The sequence below is a fragment of the Festucalex cinctus genome, chromosome 8 (genome assembly GCF_051991245.1).
Source record: "Festucalex cinctus isolate MCC-2025b chromosome 8, RoL_Fcin_1.0, whole genome shotgun sequence".
Taxonomy (NCBI): Eukaryota; Metazoa; Chordata; class Actinopteri; order Syngnathiformes; family Syngnathidae; genus Festucalex; species Festucalex cinctus.
In genome coordinates this window covers 13,849,031-13,866,869 of record NC_135418.1, presented here as the reverse complement: position 1 = coordinate 13,866,869, position 17,839 = coordinate 13,849,031, and the positions used below count along the sequence as shown (strand labels likewise).

Genomic DNA, 17,839 nt, shown 5'->3' with positions numbered 1-17,839 from the left:
GGTTCTTATGGTCATAATGACACTCAGAAGGAGTATCTGACATAGAAAAAGCAAAGCATCACGTACAGTGATCATACAGTCGCCGATGTGTCAAATTTCGAGGGTAAACTGCAATAAACATTTTTGTCGGCTTGACCAACTTTTGTGCTTTAAATTAAATTTTTTTTAAATAGTCTTGTTGTTGGGACTTGTTTAACATGATATATGCAAATTTGAATAAGAAAAAAATAAATAAAATCACATTGTTTTGTACCCGAGTCACCTCATTTTGATGATTTACTGACACGGAGTCCCAATCCGATCTCGGCAATGAATTAAAGAGGGAAAAAAAAAATTTATCAAAATTGCCATACAGTATTGTTGTTTTTTAATTTAACTAAACTTTTCCAAAATGACACATTTTACATGGTGAGTGGAGCAGTAAGTAAAACAACACACGGAGGTCAATCATAGTGGCTCGGAGCCCAAGTGATGAGGGCACGGAGCCGCTACGATTGGCCAGGAAAGTGATTTGTTCCATCCCAAAACGGCACACAATGGCACAAATGCCCATTACGCCAAAGTCTATGAAAATACCAATACAAACAAAACAAAAAAATAAACCTCCTCCCATACACATGGTTATACCGCACCGTGCGCCAGACTTGCACTGCAAACAAAAATAACCGTCTAACCAGAAAATCTTGAAAATTAGCCCTAAAAAAATAATCAGCGAGATAGCATTCCTCCGAAGCGTTAGCACGGGTGTTAGCCTATTAGCAAGCTAGCTGTCAATTAGCCTCATAGCTAACCCCTCACATAAGCTAGAAATAAGTTCATTTGTGGTAGTGGTGGTGGCTTTTACTAATCACCAGCAACCTGTAGCTCACTCTTGATGTTTGTACACATACTGTATTATTCATGCAATTGCAAAAATAATGCCATTGAAAACAAGCTCTTTCAAAACAGTTTTCCTTGAATTTGTCATCCCCAGATACAGTCTACAGTAGGCTGATTTGATTAGAATTGCAAGTTGTGATGTGTAGCTGCAGTGCTATCTTGCAGATATGTCGAGGCTCTTTGCTCCCGGAGAAGAGAGATGATGCCCAGATAAGACATTGAGGGATACGCTCTTCACAGGGGCACACGGGGAATTAAAGGTGTCCTCTCCCATCGAAAAAAAATGGTCCCTGCACCTGACACCACGCAGCACCTTTACTCAAGATAAGACCTAATCTGGACTTGCTTATATCTTTCTTCATTTGAGTCAAGGTTATAAGCACACATGGCACAGAACATCCTGTCCTCATTCAATCAAACTTGGCATGAAGGTAAAATTATGACTTTGATGCTTTCTATGTACAGTAATAATTATAAAAGTCTTTAACAAATATTTTGTGTAAATATTTGCTTCTTAGGTAGCCAAAAATGTGGAATCGACATCAATGTATGCCGCTTGCGAGCTGCATGTGGTTCTTTGGCTGGCCAGGTGTGCCTCATTATAAGTCAAGTTTTGATTTCCATAGAACTAGAAATATAATTCATAGCATGGTGGCAAAAGTGCCACGTACAATCCAACTCCTCATTCTCACTGCTTAGTCACAGTACGTGTGTAAAGTGTCAATCACTGTCCATAATCAAACTGATTCATTTTATAGTACTGTACTTTCTATTACAAAATCCAAATTTTAACTGTGAACGAAATGACCGTTTGTCTTTAGAGGTTTCAGTGCATGATACTGTGTAAGTGTGCAGTCCCCTCCAAAAGAATTGGAATGGCAAGGTAAGTTAATTTGTTTTTGTTGCATACTGAATGTTATGTGCTGGAGTCGGTTTGGATCCCAAAGTGCAGACAAAAATGAGATTTTTTCTATTTATTTACATTGAAAGGCGGAAACTAAGAGATCTGTACACAGGAACAGTGAGCAATAATCCAGCAACACTAACATCTTTCAGAAAGCTTATATAGAGAATCAATCAATCTCATCATAGATCGTGGCAATACATCGTATGACATGGAAATCTCCGATTGGATTGTTGACCCGTACATCACATAGTACCAAAGATTCCTGTCACCACTCACATCATCTAGACATCGTAAAGTTCTTACATCGTATAACACAAAACTAGTAGAAAACCTGATGATTGTTACATGAGACAAAAACGTCGCATGAGACAAAAACATCACTCAAACGTCACTCCTTCAACTCACGAGACTCACGAGTCATGACACTGAAGGCATTTGAATTTCAGTTCAATAGATGAATATTTACATCTAGATGTGTTGAACAACTCAGGACAGAGAAGCTTTTGTTTGGACCCGCCTACTTTTCAGGTGAGGAAAAGTATTGGAACAGACATTATAAAGTTAGCTGAAATTCAATAACATTTAATATTTGGTGACATAACCCTTACTTGCAATATCTGCATCACACCATCACCAGATTGTTGCATTTTTCTTTACTGCAGCCTCTTTCAGTTCATATTTGTTTATAGGGCTTTCTCCCTTCAGTCTCCTCTTCAGTCTATAAAATGCATACTCTATTGGGTTAAAATCCGGTTCAACAAAAACAAAGGAATTGACCTTGTGAGTCCAATATTTTTGGAGGGGACCGTATATTGCAGGAATTGGATTTCGAAGGAATGACAATACATGATAAAATTCAACATTTTGTTCGAACCCAAATTCCCCATTGTATATAATGGTCATAAAGTTGATATCTTCAGGGTGACTGAACAGCATCTGCCAAGCATCTTTTAATGAGTTTTACCTCAAAAAACAAATGATCTTCATGTGTTTGCTTTGACACAGTTAATGATGCCAGCTGTCTACAGGAATGTATGCATTCCATCAGGTAACGATACACATGAAGTAAAACAGCCTAAGCGGTACCTTGTCTTCTCTCTTACCCCGGGTTTTCACTGACTGCGGTTGCGGTGCGGTTGCGGTGCGGTGCGTCTTGACTGTGTGCTCCGGACGGGTCAATTTTTTTGTCAATCCACACCGGCTCCGCACAGCTGCGGTCCGGCAGCTCCGTCGCCGCCCACTTCCCAACGTGTCTCGCGGGACCGTGCGCGCGCGATCATGTGGCATTTCACAACGACAAACATACAGAAAGTCTGTGCTTCTTCTGCTATGAGATTCCATGCAGCATCTTTTTTTGGTTGTCCTTGTAAAGTATATTAATAACGAGAGTCGGGTCAGTGCGTGCTCAAGGCGAGCGCCACTCTTTATTTCTGTCTTCCGCGTCCGGCTGCCGCTCAGTACGGCAAGCGAGACGGGCACAACAAGCAATCGCGAACATCAAACTCACAATACATTACAGTCCTTATAAAAAGGATGTGCCGTGTCATATATTATTTTGTGGTTTTCCACCTCCAATTTATTAAACCTCTCCGCGTCCATGTTCGCTGGTGTCTAAACCGTGAATGAGCACATGGCCCGGCGACGCCCACGTCACGTTCTGCTGATAAGCTTGCGAAATACGAGCTGGCGAGTGTTTTATTCTGAAAGGTAACCGGAAATTTATTTTGAAACTGCGTCGGTCTTCCTGTCCCGCTCGATGTGTTTTGTGCTAGCTTGCCATTTGCCGGAGGCCTACCGCATGCGGCGTCCGGCAAAAATAGAAAATAGGCTATCCTTGCGGAAGGCTTGCGGCACGCCGCAGGCCTTCCGCAGTCAACACGCAACCCACCCGCAAGCGGTGTAGACTGCACCATTCGAATGAATGGAATCTAATTGCTTGCGGCGCCGCACCGCACCGCAACCGCAACCGGTGAAAACCCGGGGTTACTGATTTGCTCCTTAGGCTTGTTATGCGCAATAGTGATGACAGACAGTGGATCTAAATTCCCAAGGATTGTTTCTATAACCTTTCTCAACTGAGGAATAACAGAGACATAATCCTGGCACCACTGCTCTTTCGATTGCTCCCTTGCTGTCACTTGACACAAATAAGACAGTGACGCCTGGGATGCGGCATCACTTACCTCACCACCGTGTGGGGGAATATGCCATCTTTTGACCCCCTGATGCATTTCAGAAAAGGTCAATCTGACAGACGTTGTTTCATCAATTCACTGTTGTGATTTTGTCAGTCTTCCAGTGGGACCCTCCAAAGGTGGTTTTAGTACAAATTTCAACATTCTGATTCCCCACCAGCCACCATTCGCTTGCCTTAGAGGGTTGGACGAGGGAGGGGGTGACCTTCGCAGCTACCTTATCTTGTGGAAAGGTCACAGTAAGGCCTCTTGAAAACCAGAGGGGTGGGGAGGATCGATCTGGAGGCTTCTTTTATTTATCTCGGTGGACATGCTGCTCCTGGTGTTCTTCCAGGCCAATGGTGAGGGGGAGAGATAACGATCTATTAGTGTTGCAGATATCCTCCTCCTTACCTCTCTCTTTCTCTCCCTGCAGCTCACCCTTGTCCCTCAGCCTCCCTCCCAGATACCCTAACACTAAAGCAGCCCCTGGTCCTGAGCCAGGAGCTCTCGGTGTAAAGAAACTTGGAGGTCATCAGAATCACATCCGGGGGTCAATGCAATCAAGCCATGTCACAGGTTAATACAGTGTTTATACAGTTTAGAAATGGGGTCATCCTGATGGAAACTGCAAAGCTATTAGGACCGTGGGAGTAAAAAGGCGGGAGATCATCAAAGGCCCATGTAGTTGTCTGTCCGTCCCCTTTGACTTTTACAGTGCAGAGCAGAATGGCTCACTCTTATCACCGTTTATCTTCTAAACTGTGCAATATGCAAGGAGTGGTTGAATTTGTCAAGGGATTCACTAATGATGACATCTGGCAAGATAATTAGATAACTGAATTAAATATGTTTTATGTATGTTTTGTATTTAGTTTGGAGGAGTATCAAATGAACCAAGTTACTCATTTGGTAATGTTGCGGATCAATGTTGCTAGAGTTACCCTAGGGCTGGGCGATATGGCCAAAAAATAAAATCTCGATTTTTGCAGCCATCCAGGACGATTACGATTTTAATCGATTTTAATCTAATAAATCCAACAAACGTTTATTTAAAGGTTTCATTTATTCAAAAATAATTGCTGTGCAAAATGTTCAGACACCAGTAACGTATACTGATTCTAGATCAGTTTTACATAAACATAAACTTAACATTCACAGTTTGTGCTTAAATGCCACAATTAAGTAGCCATTCTGCCACTTGTGCAAAATTACAACACATAAAGCATTTGGATGTAACAGAACATAAGAACAACAACTTTTAATAATCCAGAAGGCAAAACTCTATTTCACGATTTAGTAAATTTTCAACGATTCGATTTTTTAAAACGACTATGTATCGAATTAATTTGATTTATTGACCAGCCCTAAGTTACCCTAAAATGTAACGTTTTTACTGTACTGATTACTTGATTTCTAAAGTAACTAAGTTAAATCACAACTTATTTTAGTAGTTATATTCAACAAATACTGACACCACTGCTTAACATGCATTTTAATAAGAGTGAAATTTAAGAAGTTTGTTTTTATTAGAAATGATTCATCCATCCATCCATCCATCCATCCATCCATCCATCCATTCATCATCCATCCTCTTAACCGCTTACTCCACACAAGGGTTGTGGTAGAAATAATTTAATGAATAATAATTAAACTAACAATAAAATAAAGACAAGCTTTTTGAGTTAACAAATATTAATAAAAAGAATGAATCTTTTATGGATTTCACTTAACACAAATGGGCTACTTGTACAGTCTTCCTAGACTTCACTTACATGCATTTTTTAATTAAATAAAATATAAAGACTTATTTACTTGATCTATTTAACTATTAATGTTGTAATGGCAAAACTCAGCATTTATACTGTGCACATTAACACCTCGATTGGCTGGCAACCAGTTCAGGGTGTCCCCCGCCTACTGCCCAAAGCCAGCTGGGATAGGCTCCAGCACCCCCATGACCCTTGTGACGCAAAGCGGTTAAGAAAATGGATGGATTGTTAATAACTATAATGATAGTTTGGAGATTTCCTGCACTCACAATCCTGTGATCTCATTATACTTAAATGCATACAGCACTGCAATCCCTTTTTTTTTTTTTTTTTTTTTTTTTTAACATAATGTTATTAAATCTCTAGACCCAGGCAACACAAAGCATGCAATAAACCTCAACATTTTTTGTTTTTAGATGATAAAAACTCAAAATAGTTTCCCTTTTTTGCATGTTCTAAAACGTATATGTATTTGTTTGTGACTTTATTAAGTATAATGTCCAGAATCAGGTGTTTTTCTGTATTGTATTATTAATTACTTTTACAATTAATTCGTCAGGTTAGTACCTTGGGTGAGAAGAGTGTGCTGTTCATTTAAATCTTGTCTTTTTTCTTTTTTTTTGCAGTATAGGAGGTCTTCTGCTCAAATGTTATGTACATATTGCTGATGTCCAGCCAATACCTCATAAGTAACAATTGGATACATTTCTTATTTATCCAAAAGTCTATGCTTTTGGTGAACCCACGTGTGTGGGTGTCATTTTTACACATTGACCAATCTAAAGTGTTGCAAATGGCTTACTCTCTTTGATGATGCAATATTAATGGTTGCGCAGATGTGTCGTTTTGGGGGTCTCTTGAAAAGGGACAATTTTGGAGGTACAAGGTTTTGGCCTGACATCAGCGATATAGAAGTGCTTACATATTTCAAAGTAACTTTTAAGGATATTTGGAGAGTAACCATAGTCTAATTAATTAACTGGAAATAGAAATATGAGCGCATTATTGCTGCTGACTCATCTATAGCCCCTTAACACTGGTTATATTTGTTCAGTAAACCTGTGTAGCATGTGTAAATGTGTGTCCACAAACACAGTCATAAGTCTCTGTTAAGACAATAAAAACATACTTGACACATTTACAAATATCACTTCTGCGTGTTGTAAAATCTCCTGCATGCGGGCCACCCTAAACTTATTCCAAATATTTCTCCATTACCCTGCCAACATGGTCAATTAGGCCACACCTTTTATCTCCTTAACCAGGGTGCTCATCTACTGCTTGTGTCACAGGCCCTACCTATAAATAATTCAGGAGAGAGGGGAATAATTTACAGTTCCCGTCTTACACGGTCAGGTTGTAAATTCTCAATGAGGGGAAATGGGAGAATATAGTTGGGGAGAAGGGGAAGGTAGATGAGGGAGGAGAGGGGCTGTGGGGAAGTGTTCCCAGGGGGCCCATAGTCTCACACTGGCAACATCATAAAGTCACCATTAGAACGCTGTATTTATAACAGAGGGTTTGCCCAAGGCTGTGGCTGTGATGCTAAGTTCCCCTTTCAAACACGTACACACTTACTGTCTCCTCCACTTTAGAGCACACTAATCACGCGAGTACAATCATACAGTACACACTAGCATGTAGGACACATTGCCCATGTCCACATGATCATGCCTTTTCCTCCAAGTATCAGTAGAATTTCCTCATAAAACACACACTGTTTTCGTCTGCTGGCACTTTTTGTCCCTATATGGAATTCAGCAGGGCTCCCGCATCACAGAATATCAATGGCTTAATGAGGCGAGGGCTCTTTCTGATGTACGCAACATTGCCTCTTTGGGGGGAACACGAAGAGTGAAACGGCTTTGCGTAGAGATAACAACACCCCCCGATGGACTGCTGGCCTGCATGGAGCATGCTCACAAGTGCCTGACAGAATGGCTGCCTGAAATGAAACCAGCGGCCCGAGAATCCTTTTATTCTTTTTTTCTTCTGCATTATACAATGTCCAAAACTCAAAAGGGGTTTCTTTTCAGTAGGTTTTTTTATTTTTGTATTTTTTATTTTTTTAAAATTTTTTATAGATATCAAATACAGAACAAAATGTTGGTTAAATTTTTCTAACCACAAAAGAGTCATTTATCACAGTGTTGTTTTGTTTTCCTTTAGCATGATTGTTGTGTGTTAATGGACTCATGAAATCTCTCTCTCTCTCTCTCTCTCTCTCTCTCTCTCTCTCTCTATATATATATATATGGGTCTTCTCCGGGTACTCCGGTCTCCTCCCACATTCCAAAGACATGCATGGCAGGTTAATTGGGCGCTCCGAATTGTCCCTAGGTGTGCGTGTGAGTGTGGATGGTTGTTCGTCTCTGTGTGCCCTGCGATTGGTTGGCAACCAGTCCAGGGTGTCCCCCGCCTACTGCCCAGAGCCAGCTGAGATAGGCGCCAGCAGCCCCCGCGACCCTTGTGAGGAATAAGCGGTCAAGAAAATGGATGGATGGATATATATATATATATATATATATATATATATATATATATATATATATATATAATATATACCGTATTTTCCGCACTATAAGGCACACCTAAAAGCCTTCAATTTTTTCAAAAGCTGACCATGCGCCTTATAATCCAGTGCGCCTTATATATGGATCAATATTGAGCCGCAACAGGTCTCGCTGTCAAGACGCTATCGGTGACCCTGCCTGATCGGTGACACGCATGCGCAGAAGCATCCCGCCATCTTGGATCGCTAGCTAATACTAATACTTTACCTCAGAGAAAATAATAAAACAGCTGTTTATTCATTTTGGGAGTGAATTGAGTTGTCAGAAAGCTGGTTTGTAATCTATTAATAAAGTTTGACTGACCTATCAGACTGTTTTGTTGACATTCCCTTTAGCGCAGCACCATCAAATGGATGCATAACGTAACCCCAGCCTCTACTGTAGCGCCTTATATATGGAAACTGTTTTAAAATATGTCATTCATTGAAGGTGCGCCTCATAATGCCTTATAGTGCGGAAAATACGGTGTGTGTATATATATACACAACTATTTGTTTTCACGTCCCGCAAAAATAGATGTAGCAGGCCAGATCTGGCCTCCGGGCCTTGAGTTTGACCTGTTTGGTGATGTTTTCCCTTTGTTCCTGGGGGTACTTCAACTTCATGGCTTCATATTGCAAAAACATGTAGTGTAGTTTGTCTGTTTCTCCTTCGACTGGTACAGGATGTCGTCCAAAGTCAACTTTCATTGACTCCAAGCTTGCTCATGACTCTAATGTTTAAATCCAAGTAAGAAAACATCTGTTGGTTTTAAAAACTAGACACCTACATATATGTATAATGTTGTATCTGTGATACAATATGTGAGTCATGAAAAAAATATGCCAGTAGTGCGTAATCATATTCAGTGGAGCCAGAAAACACAAGAACATGCAGAATCCCCAGAGCCTTTTCATACCCTGCCGAAAAGCAATAAGAGGAGCTACAGTACCTTTTGTTTATCTGTCCCACTCATGCGTTTATTGTCAAATCTTGTTTGGGAATATAATTTCCCTTTAACTGGCCTTTTGCCTTCCTGGCACTCATGTCAGCGGTCTACAGTGGGGCCCGTGCATTGGAATAAACTCCTTTTATTTAAAGCTAGCCAGAGGGGTCGGAGAGCCTGATCTGTCATTGGCAGTGTAATAAACAGAGAAAGAGAGTTCCACATAAACACCTCCAACCAATATGAACAGCCCACTACAGGAAATGAAAATGTGGCCACAGGAAGTTAACCCTTTGCATCGCAGCAGGTTGGTGAAAGTCGCAAATCCAGTGTTTAAGTGAATGCCCCGACCCTTTGTGTGGGTTATTTTAGGGAGCATTGCCCGAGGGTGTCCGAACATGCATTAATTGGTTGTCATGGAGAGATACGACTAAATGCGGACCGGGTAGCGGTGTCGAATCCCATTTAATGAGAGAATAAAACAGACTCCCATTGAAGGCAGATAGGGAGAATCATATTGACCCGTGTTGGCGCTCGTGAATAACCAGTTGTCTCCCTCAATCGATCACGGCACAATGAGACACAACAAGGAAGGAAGGACGTCATGATTTGTGAAGGTTAAAACATGTTGCCGTGATTCCGCCCTCGCCATACATCAGTAATTTTGTCTTTGATTCCATACGGTGTGTGCCTGGATGGTGATAGTGTCTTCTCCAGCTTCCAACTCTCACCCATTCATGGTCATTAGACACAAGAGCTGAATTCCCAGGGAGGCAGCGCCAGAAACAGAGTTGACCCTTCAAGGGCGCCACTCTGACTCTTTACTCCTTCGTCATCCTCTGTTCTCACTCATCTTATCCCCCACAGTATGCCTGTCAAAGGGCCAAAGCTTTGGCTGCTTGTTACGCATGCTAACTTCTGAAAATGTGAACGATTGGACAGAGAGGGAGAGGGAGTGGAAGACGGACAGAGGCCAAGACTGTTAAAGCTACGGTCTAGAGACACACTTTGGGAGTTGAGTGAATAAATGCCCTGTCTACTTGGGACTGGGTGCACTCACTCTCAAAACCCGGCACGCATGCATAAAATCCTCAGGGTCGGAGGCTGGGGAGTGCGGAGATTTTCCGCAAAGAGATTGATAACACCCACTGCTTGGAACGGCGGACGATCCAAGCGAGCCCATGTGACTTTTAAAAATCCAGATGAATTGTGGCTGGAGATGGGTCAAGGGCAAGACGGGCGACGGGTGGGCGAAAGAGGTTTTCTTATCAATCAGGGAGTCATGAGAAGAATGTGAGAACACAACAGCCAAGCTGGGATCGTTTGGAAGAAATGATGGGAGCAGGATAAAGCTCCGTGGGTAGTTGTGAAAAAGACAAACAGATGCAGAGAAGCGGGAGGAACATTTAAGTCTGATGATGGTAAAAGCTTGAGGGGGCAAAGGCTGACAGGTTTACTGTCAGTTGTGTCATGTTGGGAAGGCACTGCTGTGGTCTTTAATGTATTTATTTATAGCCATTTTTGCGGTATTTCTTGCTGCACATTTGCTAAATTTTCAATATACTTCATACCTGACAACAATAACAAGAAGGCTCCTCTTTTCTGCGCAGACCATGGTAGATAGGCCTACTTAAGAACAGCCATAAAAATACAGTTAAAGGAATTAAATTGTTTAAAATAATGTTCCCTTTTATTGCCTTTTAACATTGTGCAGCAGATTGCATTTAGCAATTTGATTCTGTCAGTTTACAAAATGGCAAAAAAAAGAAAAGAAAAAAAAGACATGCTTTAGTTAGCACATTATTTTTATTTATTTTATTTTTTTTACTAAAGGCTGGATTTAAGATGAACTTGCACTTCTGATTTACATCTCAAATTCCAATTAATGTCTATTAGGGATGTAACGATAAGAGCAATATTGTGATATTGTGGTATTAAAACTGCCACAATATCGTCGCCGTCGTCATGTTCACAACATTTAAAAGCAGCACATCTGTTAAAAAGGTTGATTTCCATTTGTGCAGTTCTAGCATCCTCTGGTGGCTATTTTTTATTTATTTTTTTAGTGCAATGTAATTTTCATTAGGGATGTTTTGGCCTTTCCATGTTTAAAATCTACGCTAATTGTCAGATGAAAGGGAACACAAAATACCTGTGAATCGAGTCAATATGTGGAGGAACTCAATGTGTGCTTGCATTAACAAGTAATCGCCTCATTATTATTAAAGATCGTAGGTGGTTTATACATGCATTGCTGTACAAAAGCACAATATTGTGCTTTTTTTAGTATGCTTTATATTTGTATATATATATATATATATATATATATATATATATATATATATATATATATATATATATATATATATATATATATATATATATATATAATAGGGGTGTGAATTGCCTAGTACCTGACGATTCGATTCGTATCACGATTCATAGGTCACGACTGGATTCGATACCGATTAATCCCGATTCGAATTTATAAGTCGATTGCTTTTTTAACTCAAATTTAGAAAATACTATTCAGTAAACTTGTACACTGTTAAGATTTGTATAGAAATGTATTATTTATTTATCTGAAACTTCAGTCATAACTGTGAGCCACTGTATTTAACAAACAGGTTGTAATCTGTTATGTTTGAATGGCTTTGAAATAAAATATTAAGGCTTAATGTTCCATTAATTAATATAACATTTTTCCATGAATAAGGTGTGAACCCTAACCCAAAGTAAGACATTTTCTTGAATATTTTTCCATCAAAAATGGACGTTTCGAGAATTGCGTGATGTAATATCGTTATATATTGCCGAATCGATTTTTTAACACCCCTAATATATATATATATATATATATATATATATATATATATATATATATATATATATATATATATATATATATATATATATATATATATATATATATAGTAACTGAGGTTATAATATATTCAATATATTCAATGCTAAGGTGTCCATGAGACTCATGACCTAAACATCATGCTGTATTATATATTCTTTACAGGACACCCGAAAGATGAATTACTCCAAGTCTGAGAAGTGACCTGAATCAACCTGATTGGAAATGATGTCCTCTATTCAAAGAACACCCAAGAAGAATAACAGGTGGGAAGGTCTTTCATAATGGCAAATCAATATAAGGAATTTACAGCAGAGATCAGCCTAAATGCCACCCCGCCCTTTGGCCTCTTATCAGTACCCAATCACAGGCAATCAAGCTCTTTTGAACACTGATTTAACCCTGATGAGCCGTAAACTGGATGAACCTCATAAACACACGCACACACGCACAAAACACTGTCTGCAATATTGCGCCAGAGATTAAAGCCACATGAAAGGTTAGAGACAAAGGTGACGTCTCCTCTTTTCAAATGGCAAGAGCGTAGTTTGACATGAAGCGAGTGGGTGAGTGCCTGGGTGAACAAAAGGCTGGCTCCATGTGAGAGAAAGGGCAGAGGCGGCAGCGGTGGGGGGCAGGCCTTTAATTAAAAGGATTATATTGAGGTGCACTGTGCTGCAAAGGAGCTGTCCACTGGGTCCAGATTGACTACAGTAATGAAAACTATACCTGTCAGAGGAGAAGGAGTTGGAGAGTGATGAGCTTGGAATGTAACACTGCTCCCTTGTCCAGGAATGATCAAATAATTTATTTAGAAAACATAAACATGAAGAATAAATGCTCATCAAGCAGATTTGGACGCTTAAAGTAATAAATAAATATACAAGGTCATAAAGAATAATAACAGCAAATGAACTATGGCATTAAATTAGAAGTTCTTGTAGATTAAAGTCATTACTGATGTGCTTGTGGCCAATCGAGTTTCCTTCTTTAATGTAAATGAATGCTAAGTTTGCCGTATCCATCCAGTGCCTCTGCTTTCTCATTAATTTTTATCTCTGCAGATATAATGAAGTCATAGTAGCGGGGGGTCTGATGAGTTGTCAATTAGAAACTTGAACGATCCCTGTCCTGGAAAAAAAAAAAAAAAAAAGACTCAGAGGGACGTTTATTGATTCTGGCCCGTCTTTAACACAGTAGTAAGCATCACCCGTCATCGTGTACTCACTCACATATCCGTGTTTGTCCTTCATTCACACCAGGAAGCCATTATGTGATGTGAACTGGATGAACTTTTAAAGGGGAATTATCTTTACATTATGTCGTATAAACCGACTTCGATCCATTCAGTGTCAAATGTGCTGTTCAATAGAATCAGCATTGCAGACAAGAAATGCACTTTCACACATGGCCACTTGCAAACTTTTCTGAGTGGAGATAAATCCACTGTGTCTGCCTCTGACTATATTTATGTTATCATCCCAATCCGTTGTGTTGTGTGGAACTGCATGGCTTCCCACCGCTGCTGACCAAGATTAACATTATCTCTGACCACCCTGCCAGAAAACCAGAGTCTGCAGTAAATGAATTAGATAGAGGGAGGACAGAAATGCTTTAACTTTTGCCACCTACTGTCTGCTCATTCCACTGGTTCACCATTTTCATTAAGTTTGTACCGCTCATATGCAGTGCTGTATCATAAAATATCTTGCTCCAAAAAACATCTTTTCATGATTTATCAACATATTATTGATGAAGAGCATACAGTCGCTGGCCCGCCTGCACAATATCATGACATCCAATATAAGAGCTATAGCACAAATTTGCAGTTTTCAAAAGTAGCAATAGTAAACATTTCACTATGAGAGAGGTATTAATAACAAATTTCTTTTTACATGACATTCCAATCAAAATAGCATACACATAAAACACATAAATACACAGTATATCAAAAGTTAAACAGTTAGGCTTGCTATTTAACATTCTAATTGCCTGAATATAAGAATTGGCTCTATAACGAAGGGTCCGAACCTGAATATTTGGTAAGTGCCTGCCCGATAATAAGTACCTAAAAGATTTTAGAAGAGGTGGTCAGCATTATGAGGAGAACTTTAAAGGGGCTGTCTGCCGGATTCACTCAGGAAAATGCACTTTTTAAATACAGGATGTGTACATCCTGTAATTTAAAAACTTTAACTTTCTCTCAGTCTACACATTGTGTTTTTGTTAATATTTTGTGGTAATTTCGCCCTAAACCCCCACCTCCCCAGCCTGTGTTTTGCAATTTTGTGTTTGTTTTGTAAACAGCGGAACGTTTGTATTTTGCCATTTTGTGTTTGTTTTGTAAACAGCGGAACGTTTCTTGAGGTGGGGGTTTAGGACGAAATTACCACAAAAGATGAACAAAAACACAGATGTGTAGACTGAGAGAAAGTTCAAGTGTGTACATCCTGTATTTAAAAAGTGCATTTTCCTGAGTGAATCCGGCAGACAGCCCCTTTAAGGCATTTTTATTTTTATTTATTTTTATTTATTTTTTTTTTTTTTTTTAGCAAAATGTGACTTAGGTCATTATTTTAAAGAGGGTAACAATTTGTTATTTCAGCAATGCCATAATGATCATAAAATGTAGAATGCCACTAATGGCAGGCCTACACCAAGGATGAAGTATAAATAAAATAAATGTGAACACAATTTATAGAGCTTTGCAATTGAGTTTGTTTGTCCATCTGTGTGTTAGTTAGTGGGCTACTTGCTGGTTAATGGAGGATGGGGATCCGTTATGATCCTGGCTGTTGGACAGTTGTGATAGTACTATAATGATGAACTATGAATAATAATGCACCCTCATTGAGAGCACTACCAACATCTGATTGGTTGTTCCTTCACTGACAATTCCGGCTTGGATGAATGGATGGATGTTTTGTGTATTCATTTGTGTAAACTTGCTATTCTATAGTTCATGTTTTACAAGTAATTTACTCATGTTAAAAGGCTCACGCAAACAAAGATAGTGCTGGCCTAAGACTATATCACAATACATATATTATTATTATTATTATTATTATTATTATTATTATTATTATTATCATTATTATTATTATTATTATTATTATTATTATTGTCATTGTTATCATCATCATTATTATTATTATTATTATTATTATTATTAATATTATTATTTAGCAATTTGGACAATTACAGTATGCCTCTAAAACATTCCAATTACTTTCCAGTTAAGTATAAACATCTCCCAGTGTGCTATTTGAGTGAATACGGCAATGCTATATGCCATGACCGCACAAGGCGCACATCAGCATCTCTTATTCCATAATATTACACAATGAACATCTCACCAGGTGCAGTGTGGAATGCAAAACAAATAACAAATTACATTTTTTGGGTGGTTGACCCATGCCTAAGCATCAGTTCAACACAGCTACTATGTGTATTTCTAATAATGTGAATTCTGCACTTACACAGAATATTTTTTTCTTCATACTGTACACCAATGGAATTTCAGCGTACTGATCATGATATGTCCGAGATAATATTACCTCACATCATTTGAATTTATAAAGGTCAGCTGGAGAAAGGCAAAGCTGTCACAGACAATTTCATATTTCCTAATAAAAAGCATGACTACTTTTCAAGGTGCACTGTACTCAAGGACATGGAATCTGTTAGCACAGACTTTCCACAGATTTACTGTTGCTCACCTGTCAACTTTTTGTTACCACTAAATGGCTTGTAAGAGACGTCTGACATTGAAACTGTGTTAGTGTCTAACTAACCCAAAGCTGCAAAACACGTTCAATGTTACGGATGGTTGGACATTAAAAGTATATTTAAATTTTAATTTAGTACATTTGACTCACAGTAAATCATGTCTTGCCATACAAAGTATCCTTAGAAATATTTGTGTATGTAAGTACATATTGTATACAGTAGATTATGCAAATCATGCTCATGTGTTGAAATTGTCACATAGAATTAATGATTAGTTTAGCCTAATATGGCAACGGTTATCTTAGGGTATACAGCGTATACAGTATCTAAATATCTGCCCTTAAATCTATATTGGGTATCATGTATGTATCCTAGAATCTTTCTTCTATGGGGAAATGTTAACCTGGCAATAGCCAGATTGATATTGTGATTCACGAGGGTGTTCTCCACAATATCAATCTGGGACTGCTCCATAATGATTTGGTCGGGAAAGGTTGGACATTCTGTACAATACTTCGAATTGATTGGACGATGCAGCATTGTGCACGTTTGTTTTGACCAATCACGGATGAAAATGTCGTCTTCGTTCTCGTTGAAGGGGCGGGGAAAAGCACGGACATCTTTACGAGCTAAAAATTGCACGAAGCGCCTCTCGCTGTTCATCATTCAACAAGGAAACAGGGAAGTCATTCTGCAAGAACAGAATTAATTGCAAGGTCCATTCGTCCATGTTAGGTTTGTTTGTTTGACCCGGCGTCGGCTTCCTGGTTTCGTCACAGCTGAATATCACGCCCCCAAACACAATGTTGCTCTGTGATTGGTCCGAACCACCAGTGGTTTGGATCGACGGAAGTCAACAGGAGTGAGAATTCATCTTGCAGAGCAAGGTTAGGACAATGTACCTTCCGGAACTATTTTGCGCTACTCCCGAGGTGATTCCAAATGTAGCTTCACGATGGAATGCAGGCGATTGCAGCAATATACCATCAGTAACTTCCTTTTCTGACTATCCTGAAGCAATCTAAAACTACCCAAGTAAATTCTTTTTAGGATCAATTCAATCTACATGAGAGGTAATATGTCACTCGATCACACTTGTGCTTTAAAAGTTGCTTCTGTTTTGGCTTCACTTTGCATAAAGCCATTGAGTGTGCTTGAAGAGGGATGAAATTCATTTCATACCTCCTTCCCCTTCCTCATTTCCCTGACATTTTAGCTGCTGACCTCTATTCAAGCTATGTGTCTCACTATTACAGAGCTAATCCAGCCATGACAATGTTCAATTTCCTCTGGGGAATATTCACTGTGTGGCCCATCCAAGAAGCGTTAATGACATTTGCTTCATCTCCAAGAGCCACAGCTTTGTCTGACACGAAAATTCCTTGCAAATATGTTTTGTGTCTGAAATTTAGCAATGATACAATCTTTGCGACAACACATTTGACAGAGGAAAAAAAAAGGTGTCTTAAATGTTCTCTTATTTTTAAGAATCAAATCATGGTTGCTGTATATTTAGGCTTTAATTAATGTTTAAATACACTTTGAATCTGTTAGTTGTGTGTGTCATGATGTTTTTCTTTGTTGCCGAGATGCAAACTATTTGTGCTGCTTTTCTGTTCTGTTTCCAACCTTGGCATCTGTGATTCATGTGCTCAGCATAATATTGACAGAACAATCATTTTGCAATCATGCCCAGCATATACCATCTTTAATACTGATTATTGACCCCCTTCATCACTACCTCCTGGCCACTGCACAAAGACATCAGCTGCCATGTGGGAGAGAAAAAGAAAGAAACTGGTGTGAGAGAGCGGCTGTGAATCTGTCAGGTCCTTAATAAGCTGATCTACTGCTGCGTTTAGGACGTCTAAGTCAGTGACCTACAGGTGGCAATTAAATGTCAAGACATTTGGATTCCAATTCTGATCTGCTGCTGAGTCGCACAAGTCAGTTGGTAAACTCAGACGTGTCAAGCTGAATGGGTTATATCAGTTTTAATTTCTGAATCAGACAACCA

The 17,839-nt window shown here is 39.2% G+C and overlaps 1 protein-coding gene across 14 annotated transcripts in view; it reads left to right on the top strand.

Annotated features, from left to right (window-relative positions):
- Window positions 1-2,149: 2,149 nt before the first annotated feature.
- LOC144024108 (uncharacterized) overlaps window positions 2,150-17,839 on the top strand; it is a 77,288-nt gene continuing 61,598 nt past the window's right edge. For 9 of the 14 annotated variants that reach the window (XR_013284680.1, XR_013284673.1, XR_013284672.1 and 6 more), the window contains exons 1-5: window positions 2,150-2,314; window positions 2,792-2,834; window positions 4,078-4,322; window positions 4,397-4,539; window positions 12,259-12,359. Coding sequence is in view for 5 of the 14 variants with exons in the window: in XM_077530193.1 (XP_077386319.1) it covers window positions 12,319-12,359 (41 nt within the window). In the remaining 9 variants the exon portion in view is untranslated. The remainder of the gene's footprint in view (window positions 2,315-2,791; window positions 2,835-4,077; window positions 4,323-4,396; window positions 4,540-12,258; window positions 12,360-17,839) is intronic. The other 5 variants (XR_013284676.1, XM_077530192.1, XR_013284674.1 and 2 more) reach the window with 4 other exon arrangements.